Here is a 20,322-nt window from a genome sequence, read left to right as displayed (position 1 = left end):
GGCACAGAATTAATTCTTCTTCTCTATTTTGTGGTTTGGTACAGACTGGACTCTTTTAAAGCTCATCAAGACTGGAGGATTCACTTTACGGTAGCCAGTGAACTCTCAAAGGACTCACTGCCTCCGATTTCCCTTTTTTTGTGATTATTTCCAATCACAGAAAACTCGAATTTCATTATTTTTCAAAAAGTAGTATACGAATTCATATTTGATGATTATCATTCACTCCGACGAAATGTTGAATGAATTCAGAGCATCATTTGAATACAGAAACCTCTACACAGCTCAGAACTTGAGAAGAAGAAAAATCTCTTAGTTTTTCAAAACTTAATGCTCCTCTATTTCTTCTATGAAGTTTGTATACGGAATAACATAACCTGTGAAAATAGCGTGTGAGACCGATTTAAATTGAATAAACGAATTAAAGAGAATTAAAAACTGTATGTTTCGAAAATGACGGCTGTACGCTTACATAATTTAAAATTTTATAAACCAAAACCTAACCCGATATCTATCATATCTTTCAATTCACAGAAACAAATATTGGCTCTAGCTAGGTAAAGTATTCGTTATAACATTTATTTTCATCATTTATTTGTGTCTAATTTTCAGATTGAATGCAAGCATTGAAATTTGGAACGTTAAAGATGCTCCATTTATCGAAAAAGTCCTGGCATTTAATTCAGAAAACTACAGTATTGAAGACTTAGGATGGTTCCAAGACAGGCTTTTTTCGGTTGGTCTCCATGGATTCATATTGGAGTATGATATAGTAAAGTGTACGATACTATATAAGTCCTCAGTAACTGGAGAAGCAGCTTATTGTATGGATATACATGAAAAAAATAAGCAAATTGCTGTTGGAACAGAGCAAGGATATTTGAATATTTTCAATATTGAAGGCGATTCTTTAATATACAACAAATTCTTCGACAAACAGGAAGGTCGAATATTGTGTTTGAAATTTCATTCTAGTGGTTTGTATATAGCTTCCGGTGGTTTGGATGCTATAAGAATTTGGGATGTTCAGACGGGTAAGTAAAATGAAAACAAATTTTTTTGATAGTTTGATAATCATAAATTTTTTAGGTCATGCCCTTCATAGAATGACTACTGGCAGAGCCGAAGCAAATAAAGTTACCATTGTATGGTGTTTGGCTTTTAATGACGATTTTAGTGTGATAAGTGGTGATTCTAGAGGTAAATTGACCTTCTGGGATAGTAAAGCTGGAGCACAATTGGAATCTTTTCAAACCCATAAAGCAGATATACTTTCATTAACTGTCAATGAAGACCAGTCTAATTTGTACTGCTCAGGAATTGATCCTAATATACTAAAATTTGAGAAAATTGAATTAAAAGGAGGTAAAGAAAAATGGGTACGAAGTCAACATAGAAAATTCCAGGATCATGATGTTAGATCTCTTGTTTTAAACGGGAACAAACTCTTTTCCGGTGGCAGTAGTGCATATTTGATTATGAGTACTGAACGACCAATGCAATCAATTAAGTATCTTCCGATATTACAGAATCCAATTGTTACTTTGAGTAAAGATGCTAGATTGGTTTTGCTGAGGCATCCAAAACATATAGAAATTTGTGGCCTTGCTGAATCTAATGATCTTTCCAAAGAACATAAACCAAGAAGGATCATGATTCTTCAGAAGTTGGTGAAAAACCACGAAGGGGTAGAAGTAGAAGAAGGAATAACTTTTGCTTCATTATCAGACGATGGTCAATGGATTGCATATGGGACAAGACTTGGGTTGAAGGTTTACCAGATTGACAGTGTGAGTAGTAAATATAAATTTTGCATCATCTTTCATTAAAAGAGTAGATAAAATTGAAGGAAGTAAAATGAGAATGATAGATCCTTTATTTTAATAATATTTTTGATATTCAATTTGAAATTATTTATTATTATTTATTTATGGCAAGATTTTTGTGTACTGAATAATTTATTTTTTCTTTTCAGGAAGATGAGTTAGACACAAAATTATTGAATGTTCAAATTGATAGTAGCAATGATGGAATTTATATGAATGGGGTTTTTACCCCTGACAATAGCCAACTTATTACTGCCTTTCCTGGTGGTGTAGTCATTTACGAAATATCTAATGATTGTGTTGCAATCGCACAACGACTAGATGGAGAAGGTATGTCTTAATGATTAAGTATTTTAAATTGAATTAATTTAATTGATAAAATATTCGAAATTGTTTGAGTGGTCCAATATTTTCTTGGAGAAGTGTATTTGTCGACTTGCGTACAATCATTCTCTGAAATACTGATGAATCTGTAGGTATTTTGAAGGAATTATTGAATTTTGCAGGACTGAATGATACAATCAATATTTTGAAAGTATCCCCAGATGGAAAATATTTCGTAGCTACCGACACCGCTAGCAATATTGTTTTATGGAAAAAGCAGGCAAACATGTCTTGGAAATTCTATTGCAAATTGCCAAAATATAGTTGTGCTCCACTTACTTTGGATATCCATCCAATAGAACACAACATAATTATTGCGTATTCAGACAGTAAGGTAAGTTGTGAATGATTTTTTTCTATTCTTCTTCTTTACTAATAGTATCCAAATAGCCTATTGGACACAATAATAGTATATTCTAAAACAAGTTGCAGAATGGGCTCATATTCCAACACGAATGCGAAATTCTAAAGCCATGAATGTTGGAATTGCCTTCTGCAACGAGTATTTGATGATATTTTCTCTATTTCAGTCAAGTTTTGTGAAATATTGTCGGAATTCTAAGGAAAATTCAGATTATACATCCTAGTGACTTTTGTGTTGTATCTTTGCAGTTGGTGAGACTGTTACCAAAATTGACAGATAATGGAATTTGAATTGTACATTTTGAATTTTGAAATAATTTATAAATACACATTTAATTTGTGAATTGTGACTGATGAAATCGATTTAACACCACCAGAATCGAGAGAAATTGCGAATAATTTTGCAAATCTTTTCACTATATCCAAATTATATCGTATTGACAGTTGACTTGTGTCGAAATTTGATAGGATCGGAAGACAGTGTAGACAACCACAAAACAAAAAATATAACTGAAAACAATGCTGTAATGAGTTCATTACAGCACTGTTTTTAGTACTGTGATGAACTCATTATGATACTGAAATAGAGAAAACAATATTTATTAACATTGTTCATAGATTAGACTTTTAAGAATGATATAAATTAATGAAAAAAATATAGGATGAAGTATGTGCCAAATTAAATTGAATATTTAATTCCCATTATCACACAACATAATTATTTTGAAACAACATAAAATTTGATTTCCAATAGATTGCTATGGTAGAAAGTGCATTTCTGAGGCTTCTTGGAATTCCACTTTTTTGGGGGTTGTTTTTTTCTGAGAAATATTCAACTATTGCTTCTTATTTCCATCAATCATATAGTTTATTAATTTGAATTATTTTCAGATAGTGGAGTATAGTATCAAAAAAAAGGAATTCACGAAACTCTCCAAGAACCTACCGGATTGTTTGCACTCAGATTGGTCCTCAAGGTTTTACCCAATAAGGAATATATTTTATAACATAGCCTCCGAGAAAATAGTTCTTCATGATGACAACAGTCTCATGACAATTGGAAAACAGGTAAGTTCAAAATCATTTATGTTAAAGATATAATTTGAAACTATCTTGCTAGAAGATTTTTTTCGAACTGAAATAAATTATAAAAGCCAATTGAACTTGTTGGCCGATCTAAAATGTTAAATGTCAATGGAAAATTTATTCAAGTTGTTAAAGAAATATTTCAAGAGACTTTGACTCGTCCAATTTTGAAGTTCTGCTGATGTGACTAATCTTTTATAATTCCATTTATAGTCCTCACTGCAGACTGCAGATTTTTTTCTGCAAAACCTAATATATAATAATTAGTATGTATTGCTCCTCTCATATTGTTGTGCACATCATTTTGAAAATTTGTCGAATACAAAGGGGTATATAACTAAAATATACAATTTAAAATGGTTTTAACTGTAACAGTATGTATTATATTTTATGTTACATTATTTTAATTGTATTCGATAGGTTATGTCATTTGACCATGGAAAGATACAAGCTTCAATCACTCAGAGAAATTCAATAAAAATTTCATGGACGACATTATTTAGTTAATCAACTCACTATTCGTTGAAAAGTAGTATCAAGTAGGGCTCAATACGATTAACTGTTTAATGTCGTCCATGAATTCTTTTTAAATTTCTCTCAGTACCTAATATCTACAAATGAGCACTGATTTTTAAGAGCAATTTAAAAATTTATAAACGTTGCGGAAGCTTGTATCTTTACATTATTAAATGGCATAACATATTGCTGACAAATGCCGTAAGAAATGTCAAAAAATAATACCCAGTGTTGCCATCATAACCATTAAATTGTATCTTTGTACTATTGAAAAAATTCTTGTGTTACAACTCGAGTTGTGTACTATACTTTTTCAACCTCTGTATTCATTTCCATTAGAACTTCGGCAAATCCAAAAACTTGTGTCACATCGACACAATTACGAAACGTCAAAAAGTTATTGGCTACGCGTGCTGTTATTCGTTTCCGTGTCAACTACTAAAGGTTTTATCTTATTGGTTATTTGCCGTGCGATTTATTTTACAGATGCTACCGTATTGGTTGTTGATCGTGCTCTCTGTTTACGGTAAAGTGAATTGCACAGTTCATACATTCATAACGATATTGTTAAATTGTGGATTTGAAAATATATCCCAATCCGACAACGTAATCTAACCATGTTGGGGACATGTAAAAATTGCTTACACTTCCTCTATCTATGTTTTTTAGTTATTACTCTACGGTTTAAACGTAATCAAGCGTCGCGTCAATGGAGAAACAGCCTGTATATAAAATGGAAATATCTACGAAACAAGGCCTCAATGACAATCCCATAGCTCACATAGAAACAATAAACCAAAAACTCAACCCCCGACTCTGAGAGGCCGTCGCCCCCCCAAAAAAAAAACAAAAAAAACATCCGGGTTCAACATGTTTCTATGACCGGCTGTGATGCAACGCGTCTATGGGCGGAAAGCCCGGCTGATTGCAGCCCGAATAATGGATGAGCATCGACGAGAACTCGCAGCGACATGTTCCATCGACGCCCGTCGCCATGAACGTATCACGTGTCAAAATATGTGGCGTGTAGACATGACAAGATCTGATTGAATTAATTATGGCGGTTTGTCCGGCCTTGCACAACACGTTCGCATGATGAACAGCTGCGACGCGAATCGATGCGGTAACGGACTCGCTATTGTCGGACGCCAAGATGCATATACGCGGGTATTTTCGTATACGGTGCATCCGTTAAGTCAATCCCGTATACCCCACTTTTATTGGCCGATCAAGTATGATTGTTAGTTTTAAATCTATGGAAATGTCAAAAATGAACTGAAATTGAACACAGAAATGATTTGTTCGAACCATATAGTATTAAACGTAGATAGAGGAAGTATACGCAATTTTTACATGTCCCCAACATGGTTAGATTACGTTGTCGGATTGTGATTTATTTTCAAATCCACAACTTTACTATATCGTTATGAATGTGTATTATATTGAAAGAAATATATTTATTTGGATGATTGCTGATTAAATACACAATTTTGAATATTTGGAATCCGATATTTTTCCTAATTGCCGAATTTATGATAAGCAGAATATTTATTATTTTCTGTATCTACCTGCTGAAATTCAAGGTTTGGCAACTTTTGCTCTCCTAGTGTCATCGGTTGTTTCACGTCGTTTGGCACGCTTGGAGTTTGTTTTCTGAATTTCAGATATATATAGGTATTTATTTCAATATACTTTGAGTTGATATTAGACGTTGATTCAGTATGGGACATAAGAAGTGCGTTCTTATCGCTGATATGTTTTCATTTCCGCGCGCTTCATGTCAAATTTGATAGTTCATATTGGGGACAAAATTTGCTTACTGAAAATGACATGTGCTCCTTCTAAAAAATCAAAAATACCCCAAAATTCTTCCCGTGAAAAACAAATGTTCACAATTGGTACGAAAATCTATAAAAAACGTGATAATCGAGGCGATCCATACTTAAAACTCACTCTGTATGTAAAAATGACCAACTGATGAAAGGACATTACTAACTAATCGATTTAAAAATAACAAGCCGTCTAAAAACCAAACGCAGAAAGTATAATAATAATAATAATAATAATAATAATTTATTCATCCTGTAAGACATTTTACATGTATAGGACAAGTCATAAAATCAGTGAACAATCACAATTTAACTGAAAAATATTCGCTAACTGAGTAATAACATTTTTCTAACATTAAAACCTTAACTACTTTCCTAAATTCCTTAAAACTAAGACATTGTACACTTCTTGGAAGATGATTAAAAAACTTCATACATTGATATAAGGGGGACTTTTCAAACTTAGTAGTCCTGTGTTTAGGGATGGACATAATTCTATCATTTCTAGTGTTATAGCTATGAAATACTGAGAGCTTCGTTATATTGTTTTCATTCTCTTTAGCATATAAAAGGCATCTGAAGATAAAAATTGATGCAACAGTCAAAATATGATAGTACTTGAAAAAGGGTCTGCATGAGGTTCTAGGTGTAAGATTGAACATCATTCGCAGAATGGACATGCGATCCCCACTTCAAGTTCTGATCAAGATATTTTCCCAGAAATCTTGCACTTTCTTTAGCTTCTATAACAAAGTCCAAATACCGCAAGGTTAGCCCACCAAAACCATAACTCCTATTTTTGAAGTAAATACATTCTGTCTTGCTGATATTAATCATTATACTATTTTGACGACACCAGTCTACAAAATACTGTAGCAAGAGTTGACATAAACTCTGCAATTCCTCGAACGTCTTGGCGCTAATCACCACTGAGGTATCATCAGCAAACAAAACCAATCTCAACATGTTCATGAGAAGATTAAAATCAGTGTAACCGGATGACAAAAAAAGCATGTTCTTCAAATTCATAGGTAAGTCATTTACAAACAAAAGGAAAAGAAGTGGCCCTAATACAGAACCCTGAGGTACGCCCAAATTAATATTCTCTTCCTGGGAACTCATAGGAAAGACTATCAAAAGCCCGTGACAAATCAAAAAACAACCCCGCGACGAACAAATCTTTATCAAGGCATTCATGCACGAACTCAACGAAAAATAAAGCTGCCGTGTGAGTCGAGCGACCTGACCTGAAGCCATGTTGTGCAGTGTCTAATATATTATACTTATCTATATAGTTCATATAATATATATAATATATATATATAATATAATTTTTATTTCCCCTCAAAACCTAACCCCCAAAGTCTTATCATCGAAAAGAACGAACGAAAACAAACAAGTCTCCGATATAAACGTCGTCGAAAATCAACAAAGTACTTACATCCCCTCCATTTTTTTCACCACGACCCGTCTCGTCGCAACTTCATCATTCTTTCCTTATTAATAAAAAAAAAAACGAAGATACCTTCGCAGAGAAATTAAGCGAATCCCCTTTTCCGCAGATTGCTTCCGAGACTGAGCCTCCGAATTATTAATAAACAAACTCCAGAGACAATTCGAGAAAAGCCCTGAGAAATAATTTCCGACCCCCCCACCCCTCCCAGATATCAAAGAGCTAATTTCGTTCGGAAGGAAATATGACAAGTATTAGGAATTAATTATATTGTCTAGGAAGTTCGGGGCGAACTTAAATCGAGTTCCCATGTTCGTCGGCGATGGAAAACGCGAAAAAGCCAGATATTTCTTCGGCAAAGTTGGGATTGTTGAAAATATGAACAACTCGTTACGAAAATCCTACAACTTCCTTGTTATTCTACCGCTTTGGAGAGGGGGGAGGGGGGAATTCCACGGCAAAATGCATAACGGGGATTTGTTGAGTTGGTTTGGGTTAATATGGGATTATATACGAGAAATATTTTTAACAGAAAACAAAAAAACCTAATTTTACAAATAGTTTTTATTATTCTCTCATTATTATTATTAATATTAAAGAATAAATATCAAGATCTGAAGTGGTGATCCAAAAATTTTACTTCACGATAGATTGGTGGTGTAGGATCAGAGAAACAGGAAAATGATAGTCTGTTAGTTCGCCGACGTTTCGGAAAAATTTATTTCCATCCTCAGGGCTCTACAAAATTTACGGAAAACATCATTTGTAACATTGATGAAGGTGTTTACAAAAATAAAGGAAAGATGAGCATTACTAAAATTTATTGACTAGAAAATATCACAGAAAAGATGGTCTGGTTAATTTAGATATACAAAGAAACATTATATAATTCAAAACATTTTTATTTTAAAATAAGAATAAAAATAAAAAGTAATATACACACATATAGGTTCAAACAAAGTACTTACTAGCTAGACAAATGTTTCTTCCCAAAATCATCTCATTAAAATTCAAATCAACTCTCCAATATTTCACGTGAAAAGAAATCATAATAAATTAAAATAAAGATAACAGCCAATTGAAAAGTACCCGGTCTACCATAGTAAAACACATTTTTTTGGCAAAATTCGATTTTATTAATCAACATAGTTGCCTTCAAGGGCGATACAGCGATTATAGCGATCTTACAACTTTTCGATAGCATTTTTGTAGTACGATTTGTCTTTCGCTTCGAAATAGGCCTCAGTTTCGGCCATTACTTCCTCCTTACACTCAGCTGACTGTCGATTGGACTCTGGAGTCAAATGATAGAGCCATGTTCGTCCATTGTCACATATCGACACAAAAATTCAGGTTTATTGCACTTAAACAGCTTCAAACACTGCTCAAAAGCATTAACACGTTGTTGCTTTTTATCGATTGTGAGCTCGCGCTGCACCCATTTTGCACACAACTTTCTAATGTACAAATATTCGTGAATTATATGATGTACCTACACGTTCAGATGATATCTTCACAATGTCTGCTATCTCGATCAACTTCACTTTACGGTCATTCAAAATTAGCCTCTTTTGGGCGTGCACTGCGTTCGTCGTCTTCGGTGCTTATTTCATCACGTTTAAACTTAGCATACCAATAAATGATGGTTGATTTTCCTTGTTCAAACCCCGGAAACTCTTCATAAAGCCAAAATTTTGCTTCAACTGTATTTTTTCCCTTCAAAAATTAATATTTTATCAGCATACGAAATTCTTTTTTTTTCCCATCTTTTTTAAATAACAAAAGTAGCTAAACTCACAACGCAATTTCTCTCAAACTAATGGTCGGACTGCTGTCAAATTTTGACACGTATCGTTTGAAGGTTGGTACTAACTAAAAATCATATGGATTTAATACTAGCACCGCCATCTGTGCATCAGACCGGGGACTTTTCAATTGTCCTAATATATTCTTCTCTTAGACCATAGCGCCATCTAGCCTACATCGTTACGTGCCGTTCGTTTAATCGACGCCGCATAAACGCGCATCAACTGTTGTCCAGAACGTCACATCCGCCGCCTCCGGCACCACCCCCTCCTCTCTCCTCCCGCATCAACCGGAAGTGTGGCGCAAAACCGTCCCGCGTCGTTACAATGACGAGCTACATTAATCCGCAGAACAAAGACGCATGGGCGGTAATCAATCGTAATAATCCATTGTGGGGCTCGCAGATTGTATCATCTGCGTTCAGCCGGCCGGCAGAGGGAGCAGTAGGCGGGCAGGGGGGGTGAGAGGTCGACCCGTCTCGGCCCGGACAACCGGAGATAGCGTCGGCCGGACGATACATCAGCGTCGTCCTCCTCGCCGGGGTCCATTCAGCCCATTCCGACGCGTATCGGACGTCTGAGGACGTTGATTAATTGGTGCAGAGATCGAGGTTCAGTCTTGCATGGACGCCGACGAAGGTATAGTAGTAGGAATGGTGTCCAGAACTGTCGATTTGATCGGACGTGGGGCCCCACCTTTAGCTCTTCAACTTGGCTCACTTTTGAAGTCGATAATGAATCTTATCGAGTAGAAAGTTATAGCTGTGTGACGACAAGAAGCAATTAAACATAATGTCTGTGTCTAGCTGAAATTGTAGTCACAATACTTGATATAAATGTACCTGCATTAGTATACCAATGGTCTTTCGTGGTACTTGTGCATACAACTTTCTCATTCCTAGGGTTCTCAGAAAGATACAATAGAGAATATCTTTCCCCTACCCTAATTACTGTGGAGGCACCGTGAAACCATTGCGCAGGCCTACAACTTAGAGAAAAAGAAAAGGAGGAAGAAATTCACGGTGTTCAATATGATTTAATGTTTGTAATCCAGGTATAAGACTGGGGAAAGGAGAGTTCAGTGGAGTGAGTTACGAGGTGATGACTAGTTGAGTAAGTAGAGTGTTCAAGAATGTTTCCAAATAAAAACAGCTACAGGAAGTATCTATTCTATTCCCACCCTTGATTATGCAATTGGGTAAACGACTAATACATTGAAGAACTCAATTGAAATAAAGACAGACGTACGTTTCGAAATTTTAGTATTTTTAGTACAATTTTTCCTCATCGGTGTCTTATAGTTCGAGAAACTTACTGAATATACAAACTTATAACTTTTATACTTATTTCACCCAAATTGCATTTGAGAATGAACACAGAAAGCTCTACGTTAGTTTAGCAACTTTTATATAGGTAATGTTTTCAACAGATGAAAGTATATATCAAAAAGCTATATCAGATAGTGAATAATTTTGCCGCCATATCGTCATAATTTTGATAATATATTAAATTGCCTTCATCAAGTAAGTAAGATTCTTCTTATCCTCTTTTTGTAATTTAAATTTTGTAAAACGTAAACTATAGCAGCCACATTTTTCTTTACTTCCCCGGCAACTTCAACCAAACAGTTCCAACCCTTTCCAACGCAACAAAGTAATCTGATCGAACAACCACGCTTCTTCTAAAAAAAAAAAGATTCAATATCGAAAATCCATCGATCACGACGAGGACGTCGACGACAGTCCAAACAAGACCCGGACGGTCCTCTCGATGGCCCGGCTGGCTAAGCAAACAGCCAACTTCCAGAAGATGTTTCCAAGAATAATAATTGTCTTTCCACTTGGGCCATTACAAGCTGAATATCCAGGACCAAATGCAAATCACGCGGCAAAACTAGTTTCCCGAACTCAATATAAGTTATCTCGGGGCCCAGGCCATATCTGCACATCTGCGTGATAGGCGAGAAGCCTCAGGAAGTGGGAGTGGGGGAAGGTCTCGAGGTGCACCCCCCCTTCCTCGAAGACAGGCCTGTCTCGACGTGCTCGGCTGGTTTTGGAGTATGTAGTTGTAATGTTACTTACATTCGCTAGTTGGGCGTCGAAGAAATGAAATTTTTATATTGATCTATGATGGTTAAATTCTCGAATGAATTTCGGCAACTTAAAACGCTAATCTAGTGGTTTAGTACGTTGCTGAGCAGCTAAACTTTCCGGCAAAAATTTTGTTGGAATAGGCCTTTCAAAATTGGAGTCTACCGAACTCACATTAAGAACACTTATTGAAGGTATATTAAGAGCTATAGGAAGAAGATACAGTTATAGCTAATGGATTTATTGCAACAGTTCATGGTATGCATGGGAAAGTTCAATGATATGTTGGCCTCAACAATGTCTCATCCACTCTGAAACACTTCTAAGCATATTCTTAATAAGATGATCGATTTTCTCTTGAAGTATCTCATCCCAAGCTAGTTGTACCTGGTCCCGCTTTGCTAGGTTAAATGGAATAATTTTCTTTCTTTATATCCCAGACACATTCAACTGGTGAAATGTCTGGAGATCTAGGCAGCCAAGGCAACAAATCCAATTGGTTGTCTTTAAAATAGACTGACGTAATTCTGGGTATATATGGTACATTATCTTGTAAAAAGCGGGTTGGTTAGCGTCCGTATATAAGGTAGAATATACTGTCCCTGGATGTAACGTATGGCGGTCATGTTGCCTCTGATGATCTGAATATCAATTTCTTCTGAAATTTTTACCTAAGAAGGAGTATACAGAAAATCTTGTGATATATTCAGTAGTATTTTGGGGTATCGCGTTTTCGTGGGGATTATTAAAACACTGATGGACGACAGACGAGAACTTTATTGTGGTACAGCTCTTGGAAACATCCTTGAACACTCTATTAACCTAACTGGTAATCACCTCGTAACTTACATTGAACTCTCCTTTTCCCACTTTTATACCTGGGTTACAAACATTAAATCATATTGTACACCGGGAATTTCTTCTTCCTTTTCTTATTCTCTTATTTGTGTGCCTGCGCAATGGGAGGAAAGATATTCTCTTTGAGAACCTTATGAATGAGAAAGTTGTTTTTGTCGCCACAGTATCATAGGATGTTTTTATTGTATGAGTATTAGTACACATCCGTTGAAAGCTCCCGAGACGGTCCTGCCCCCAGTGGATCGTAGGAGGTCGACCTTATGATTGATTATAATACGCGAGACGGCATTGTCACGTCTGACAGTTACTCACTCCTCTATTGAATAAGACAAATGTGCAGGGAGATCCGATTAGGAGAATTACATTGTCGCCAGGCACCTGATTTTCATGTTTGCTCTCTCGGCCGAATTAGACGCCTAATCGGGCGTTGATAGGATTTGCCACCGGCAGACAATTTTCGGGCCATCATTTACCGTCGATCCCGTTTTGAGCGACTCACAAAAGGATGATCGTTTGATCTTTGGTTGTAAAGGTTGACACACGAAAACTTGACGTCTTTTCATTGGTGCTTACCATAGAGTAATAAACATAGATAGAGGGAGTATACGCAATTTTTACATGTCCCCAAAATGGTTAGATTACGTTGTGGGATTGTGATATATTTTCAAACCCACAATTTTACTATATTGTTATGAATGTATGTTATATTGACTGAAATATATTAATTTGAGTGATTGCCGATTAAATATGCTAATTTGAATATTTGGAATCCGATATCCGATATCGAATAAAAATTAATACACACTAATTCAAACGTAATAATATATTGAAAAAATGAATAAAAAATGAAATTCTAATTTTATTTCCACCATCTATTAGGCAGTTTTCTAGTAGTTATTATTTCTTTGTAGCAAGATTTAGGGTTGAACACTCCTACAAAAATACTTCCTAAAGCCGGCGACGTTGCCGACGGATGCTGGGATTGTCATAAAAATATGCAATTATGCCACTGAAACAAGGTTTCGAAGCAATAAAAACATCAGGCTTCAAATTTACAATTGCAAAAAGGAATACAACGCTGGTATATACGAACGGTGATCTGTTCCAACTGTTATCACGTCACGCTTTGTATTCATTTTGCGTAACTGTGACATTCTGCTATCAGTGATTAAATCACAGTTCGTGAAATTTCGCTTATCTCTAATCGCGGTGAATCGCCCTGTATTCATTTTGCGTAACTGTGACATTCTGCTATCAGTGATTTAATCACAGTTCGTGAAATATCGCTTATCTCTAATCGCGGTGAATCGCCCTGTATTTACCGAAAATCCGAAGGCAAAAAGAAAATCGTACCAAACCATACGGAAAGCGGGGATTTCCCCCGGCTCGGCTCACCCTTTGTGCCGTTGGAAAAACGCGCCCCCTTGACTTTTTTACCCCCCATCAATTTTTATCTCTCTCGCTTTGAGCGCGCCCGCCGCCGAGCGCAAACAACATTAAAACGGCCGTTTTCGGGGCAATTACGGTCCGGGGGCGCGTTCCGAATTGCCCGCGCTGTATCGCACAGGTGTTTCCGAATGGATGAACCGAAATTGCATATTTGCATCCGGCATATTTCCCGACCTTCCCCCCCCAGTTGCACGGTTCTGAGCGAACGACGCCGAATTGGTGTTTTACGATCCGGCCGGGGAGGGCGCTGACGTCGCAATTCACGTCGTTATAATCCGCGTCTGTGTCTGTTTATGAACCGAGCATAAAATTCGATCGAACTTCTCCCTATGAAATTTTATTTATGCACCATTCCTAAGACCTAAGGACTAAGAATTGAACGCTAACGAATCAATGAGGGCGTTTATGCGCTTTAACTAAGAACTAACGAGAGAGTGCATAAACGCCACTGAATTCTTAGGTTTAGTTCTTAGTTCATAGTTCTTAGTCCTTAGTTCTTAGGAATGGTGCATAAACCCACCATAAGAAGTACAAAATAAGAACTAAATCTAAGAAGAGAGTGCATAAACGCCAGTGAATTTTTAGGTTTAGTTCTTAGTTCTTAGTCCTTAGTTCTTAGGAATGGTGCATAAACTCACCATAAGAACTACAAACTAAGAACTAAACCTAAGAAGAGAGTGCATAAACGCCAGTGAATTTTTAGGTTTAGTTCTTAGTTCGTAGTTCTTAGTCCTTAGTTCTTAGGAATGGTGCATAAACCCACCATAAGAAGTACAAACTAAGAACTAAATCTAAGAAGAGAGTGCATAAACGCCAGTGAATTTTTAGGTTTAGTTCTTAGTTCATAGTTCTTAGTCCTTAGTTCTTAAGAATGGTGCATAAACTCACCATAAGAACTACAAACTAAGAACTAAACCCAAGAAGAGAGTGCATAAACGCCAGTGAATTTTTAGGTTTAGTTCTTAGTTCGTAGTTCTTAGTCCTTAGTTCTTAGGAATGGTGCATAAATCCACCATAAGAACTACAAACTAAGAAGTAAACCTAAGAAGAGAGTGCATAAACGCCAGTGAATTTTTAGGTTTAGTTCTTAGTTTGTAGTTCTTATGGTGGGTTTATGCACCATTCCTAAGAACTAAGGACTAAGAACTACAAACTAAGAACTAAACCTAAGAATTCAGTGGCGTTTATGCACTCTCTCGTTAGTTCTTAGTTAAGGCATGCACACGTGCTCGAGCCACTTTCTATTTGTTCTATACTTTGATGTTTGACATTGATATTGATTGTGAAAAAATGTAATTTAATTTTTTCAGATACACCTAATACTTTTCCTCGATAAACACTAATAACGGAACATAAAATGATAGAAACTGGTACTCGTTAATATTGAAATTCTACTTCTATATTTTACCTAAGCACTTAGTTCCTAGTTAAAAGTTGGTCAACTTTCTAGTGCTAGTGTTAGTTCTTGTAAAGTGTATAAACGCCCTCATTGATTTGTTAGCGTTCAATTCTTAGGTTTAGTCATAGTTCTTAGGAATGGTACATAAACCCAACATTAGTCATCTTTTTATTTATTTCATTCATTCTATTTTATCATTTTTTTTTCATTGTATTTTGCTTATTCTATTTTATTATTTTTTAATTCTGTTCATTCGTTTTGTTCTATTCATCATTTTTCATTCATTTTATATATGATATAGTAAAATTGTGAATTTGAAAATATATCACAATCCGACAACGTAATCTAACCTTGTTGGGGACATGTAAAAATTGCGTATAGTCCCTCTATTTATGTTTATTATGGATTTATGACAAGAAGCATTATCACTACACGAAACTCGTTTATATCCTTCTTCAAACAACAACAAGCCTAGCGTCACTTAACTTTCAAATCTCGATACAAACTATGTTCCAAAATTTGGACACGCATCTTTTAAAGCTTGGTACTAACCAGAAAAAGAAGTGGTATGACTTATTGAGCGACGTGTTATGTTTTTAGCCTCAAACGATTCCAAAGTTTCATCGATCAAAATTGGACCTTTAAGAATGTCCCTTCAATCGCCAGAACGACCTCTTGCGCCCGCGGATGCACATCGATCTGCACCAGCCCGAGCAGATTGGCGGTGAGAAATGGCGAATCCGCATTCGAAGGACCAACTTTTTCGCCTACATCATTCTTTAAAACTTCGCCCGGCGTTTTCCCACTCTCCGGTACAGCGCCCGTTCACTCTGGAAACAAATTACGTCACGTTTTTCTATCTTACCCCCCCTCCCCTGCCCCTTTGCTGCCGGGGCGCGGGCAAAGATAAATGCCTTCCTAGGAAGTAAATTCCGAGGCGGAAATGTATTCGTTATGAATGGCAATCTTGGAAGGTCGGGATTTTTCGGTCTCCTCATTACGTTCCTCCCGATATGCCCCCCCTTCGTACACCCTCCCCCTCTATCCCGGGATCGTAACGAAGATCTACAGCATCAGTTTCTCCGGAAACAGAAAAATATGTCATTGTTAGGATTGCTCCCGCGACTAAATAATAATAAATCACCATTATCCTTTCCTTTCTACCGAAAGGATCGACTCGATTATGTGGCGTGGGCGCGGTGTTGCCGGATTGGGAAAAATTTCTTGGAAAAACGGTAAATTTCGAGATTTACGAATGTCTTTGATGGAGTGAATTAGGAATAAAACAAACGAAATGCTTCTGACGATGCTGTAAGCATGACATTTTGCATGAAGTTTGGGAATATTATTCTTTATAACCTTAACAAAATTTCAACATCGGGTCCATTGTCGCTGAAATACTGTCATGAAACAGAACTGTCATCCGAAACGTCATATGTTTAGTTGTAGCCTCAGAGTAATGAACATAGATCGAAGGAGCATATGTCCTTTTGAGTAAGCAAATTTTGTCCCTAACATGAACTATCAAATTCGACATGAAGCGCGCGGAAATGAAAACATATCAGTGATACGATATTTCACTCAATTCGCGAGTTTCTCCAAGAATAACGCACTTTTTATATCCCATAGTGAATCAACGTTTCATATTAACTCAAAATATATTGAAATAAATACCTAAATATATCAGAAATTCAGAAAACAAACTTCATGCGGGTCAAACGACGTGAAAAAACCGATGACACTAGGAGAGCAAAAGTTGCCAAACCTTGGATATCAGCAAGTAGATACAGAAAATAATGAATATTCTGCTTATTATAAATTCGACAATTAGGAAAAATATCAGATTCCAAATATTCAAATTTGCATATTCAATCGGAAATCACTCAAATAAATATATTTCATTCAATATAAAATCCATTCATAACGATATAGTAAAATTGTGGACTTGAAAATGTATCACAATCCGACAACGTAATCTAACCATGTTGGGGACATGTAAAAATTGCGTATACTCCCTCTATCTATGTTTATTACTCTATGGTTTTAGCTTAGTCATCCAATATGGATCTTTACTACAAAAATAATGATTCTGTAGTGAGTACGTTTCGTGCATTACGGACTGATTATGGTAGACATAAATGATCATCTGAGCGTATGTATAATTGGTAAGACAGTTGAAAAAAGCCGAAGAAACTGTAACTGATGTCTTATGGCCCATACATATTAAAATTATGCTGCTGTAAGTGGAAGAAATGAAGGTGAACCAAATTTATCTATTAGGTACTCGCCGCGCACAACATTTGGACCTCTCTTACGGCACGCCATAACGTATTGGTGGTTTTTCTAAATTAACAGGAAAACAAAATTTCTAACGGTCATATTTACGGAACCCCTAGTCGGATTGTGTCCATTAATTCTATTAAACAAGGCATTCGAGATACGAGCCTCCCCTGAAAATTTCACAAAAATTACCGACATTGTGACGGAATAATAGAGAGATAATGTTCAGGAAACGAGCGCTCAAAAAAAAAATAATAATAATAGCGAATATCCTTACAAAACACCAAAACTGGCAACACCGGACGCGTTAGCGCGACAACTGCGATCCTTAGTTAAGAAATATCTCGACTGTCTGAAAAATAAAGCACGACACACACACTCGGATATATAACGCGCGAGCATTATAAGATTGATGCGAGGCTGCGGTTCAATCCAATTTCGTTCGCCAGATGGATTTCGGATAGAAATCTGCGAGCGGCAGGTGGTCCTGCGACGACGGGAGGAAGAGGGAGACGAATGCTCCTACCGGATGGAGGCTACTTTGCCCCGATTCGATCAAGGTAATGTTGACGCTGTAAGTTGCTCCGGTAATGTATTGTTCCCTTTATCCTTGGAGGAGACGTATTCGGACGGGGCGATTTCGGATGACATTTGTCGAATTGGAGGGGGGGGGGAACAATATTGGTCTTTTGGGTGACGATGGTTTTGCCATCTTGGAGGGAGACTGATCGGGCATGTTTGATGAGCATCGTTATGGTATTGTATTAGGTTGGAGAAACGGTAAATTCAAGTTTTATACTTTATAAAGAATGTTACAATCATCTGATGCAAATATTCGATAACTTGTTGCCAATGAAAATCCAACTTCTTCATAATTCTACTCTCGTTAAAGCCCTTGTGCCTATTGGTTAAAAAAAACTCGTACTACCAATTTGGAGGCCAAAATTGTACCCTCAAGTGCGTTTGGATGCATAAGAACTTCCCATCATTTAATCGAATTGCTCAAGCAAATGCTAAATCAAATGCTGAAGCGAATGCTATATCAAATGTTAAGCAAATACCAAATGATATGCTAAAATGACTGCCCAAGCAAATGCTCAGTAAGTGCTTCAGCATATGCGCAAGCATTTGCTATTGCTTAGGCAAATACTAAATCAAATGCTGAAGCCAATGCTATATCGAATGCTAAGCAAATGCATGCTTAATGAAATGCTCAAACAATTGCTTCAGCAAATGATATGGTTATTGCTTAAGCAAATGTTCAAGCAGATGCTAAGCAATTGCTCCAGCTTATGCTCAAGCATTTGCTATTGCTTTGGCAAATGCTAAATCAATTGCTGAAGCGAATGCTATATCAAATGCTAAATGAAATGCTAAAACAATTGCTCCAACAAATGCTAAGCAATGGCTCAAGCAAATGCTCAAGCTTTTGCTATTGCTTGAGCAAATGCTAAGTCAAATGCTAAGTCAAATGCTAAAGCAGAAGTTGAGGCGCAAGTTAAACCATATACCGAAGCAAATGTTAAACCAAATACTGAAGCAAAAGTTAAAGCATCGATACCCCAATGAACTGGAGAGACGTCACATTAACATGTAACATTAAAATTGGCGAACATAAAAAATATTATTCAATCGTATAACAGTTTGACATTTAACTCTATATGGAAATCTTATAATTCAGACGATTATTATAATTTTTAACTTTAATCATCAATGTGTTATTTTGAGTTTAGATATTCATAAAACTTTTTCTTTACAGGCACAGAGGAGAGAGAAGAAGAGAAAGCTGAATGGCGATGCTGAGGCTACCATAACTTACAGTTTGAAAATTGTACAAAAATATAAGGTAAGATATCCCCGACGGTATTTGAAGATTTAAATTAATTAACCAAACCAATTTTGAAAACGCCAAATCTGAATTACTAACCTAATGACAAAATTGCGAATATATGGCAACAGTAAGGATGCGCAAATATCCCCAGATTTGTGAACTCTTTAAGCAGTAACAAAATGTTTTTGGTTGGTACCAAAAATTTTACTAGGTGTGACGTCATCTCACTAAATTAAAATTTCAATTATCTCCACTCGCCGAATTTAATTTGAATTTTTCCATTTCAAAACTCTAAACCTTTACATTGAAGACAGTAACACAAATGGAATGACGCACTACCCCATCCGTCAGGTGTACCAACCGCTTCATGCATTTAAATTTCGACTTATTATCCGAACTGAAAGATCCCAGATAGTCGATGGCTCGACTGTTACTCCCTTTTTCTTTATTTCATTCCATTGGAACAGGATCGATTCTTTGCAACCATTTCACAACGTCTTTCGAAGCAAAAATGTTATCATTTAGAACAGGAAGTTCCCATTTAATTGTAGCTTTTGCGCAACGATTCTTCAGAGAATTTGAATTTGAATAAACATTTTCATGAACACGAACAAAATAGCTTCCGCTATCAAGTTGAATTGGCAAGTTATTTTTCACCATTGACGGGTCATTATAAACTGAATAACACATTATTTGATGGTGCTCGAATGAGCCTTCTCCTCTTAGGGCCCAATAAATCCACTTTAGTGTGTAATAACTCAAGGGTCTATATTAAATTTTCATCTAGATGGATGTTTATGGATGTTATTTAACAGTTTCTTTTTGTTACAGTATTTAATTTACGCTGGCATGCTATCCAAAGATGAAATGGTGATTGTGGAATTGCCACCTAGTTCATTGGAAGAAAAGTTACCACCCACACTTGTTCTGAACAAATTTGGAAGAAAATGAGGAGCTGAGTCCAGAAGTAACGTGAATAATGTTAAAATAATCTGTACATAAAAAATAATATTTTTAATAAATTTGTTTATTGTTCTTCTTCGTGTTATTTATATATATTTGAATCCTTCATCTCAGTTCATCACTGTATTGGATGCTGTTCTTGATTTTTGCAGTGAATACTGATAGGAAATTTCTTGAACACAAGTATGGA

At 36.3% G+C, this 20,322-nt stretch overlaps 1 protein-coding gene across 1 annotated transcript; it reads left to right on the top strand.

The window, feature by feature from the left end:
• Positions 1-348: 348 nt before the first annotated feature.
• On the top strand, positions 349-20,204 carry LOC123673150 (U3 small nucleolar RNA-associated protein 4 homolog). Its single transcript, XM_045607598.1, has 8 exons — positions 349-557; positions 613-1,034; positions 1,090-1,790; positions 1,976-2,156; positions 2,333-2,544; positions 3,465-3,641; positions 19,098-19,184; positions 20,001-20,204. The coding sequence occupies exons 1-8, from the start codon at positions 454-456 to the stop codon at positions 20,118-20,120; spliced, it is 2,004 nt and encodes a 667-aa protein (XP_045463554.1). The 5' UTR covers positions 349-453; the 3' UTR covers positions 20,121-20,204.
• Positions 20,205-20,322: the final 118 nt, after the last annotated feature.

This window comes from Harmonia axyridis, chromosome 2, assembly GCF_914767665.1.
Source record: "Harmonia axyridis chromosome 2, icHarAxyr1.1, whole genome shotgun sequence".
In the NCBI taxonomy this organism is placed as follows: Eukaryota; Metazoa; Arthropoda; class Insecta; order Coleoptera; family Coccinellidae; genus Harmonia; species Harmonia axyridis.
Note: the sequence above shows the minus strand (reverse complement) of the source record. Positions and strands in the feature narration are given on the sequence as shown.

Coding starts and splice junctions, on each gene's coding strand:
- LOC123673150 (XM_045607598.1), top strand. CDS start 454: ATGACGGCTGTACGCTTACATAATTTAAAATTTTATAAACCAAAACCT. Junction 1,791..1,975: donor AGGTTTACCAGATTGACAGT/GTGAGTAGTAAA, acceptor TTTTCTTTTCAG/GAAGATGAGTTAGACACAAA. Junction 2,157..2,332: donor ACAACGACTAGATGGAGAAG/GTATGTCTTAAT, acceptor TGAATTTTGCAG/GACTGAATGATACAATCAAT.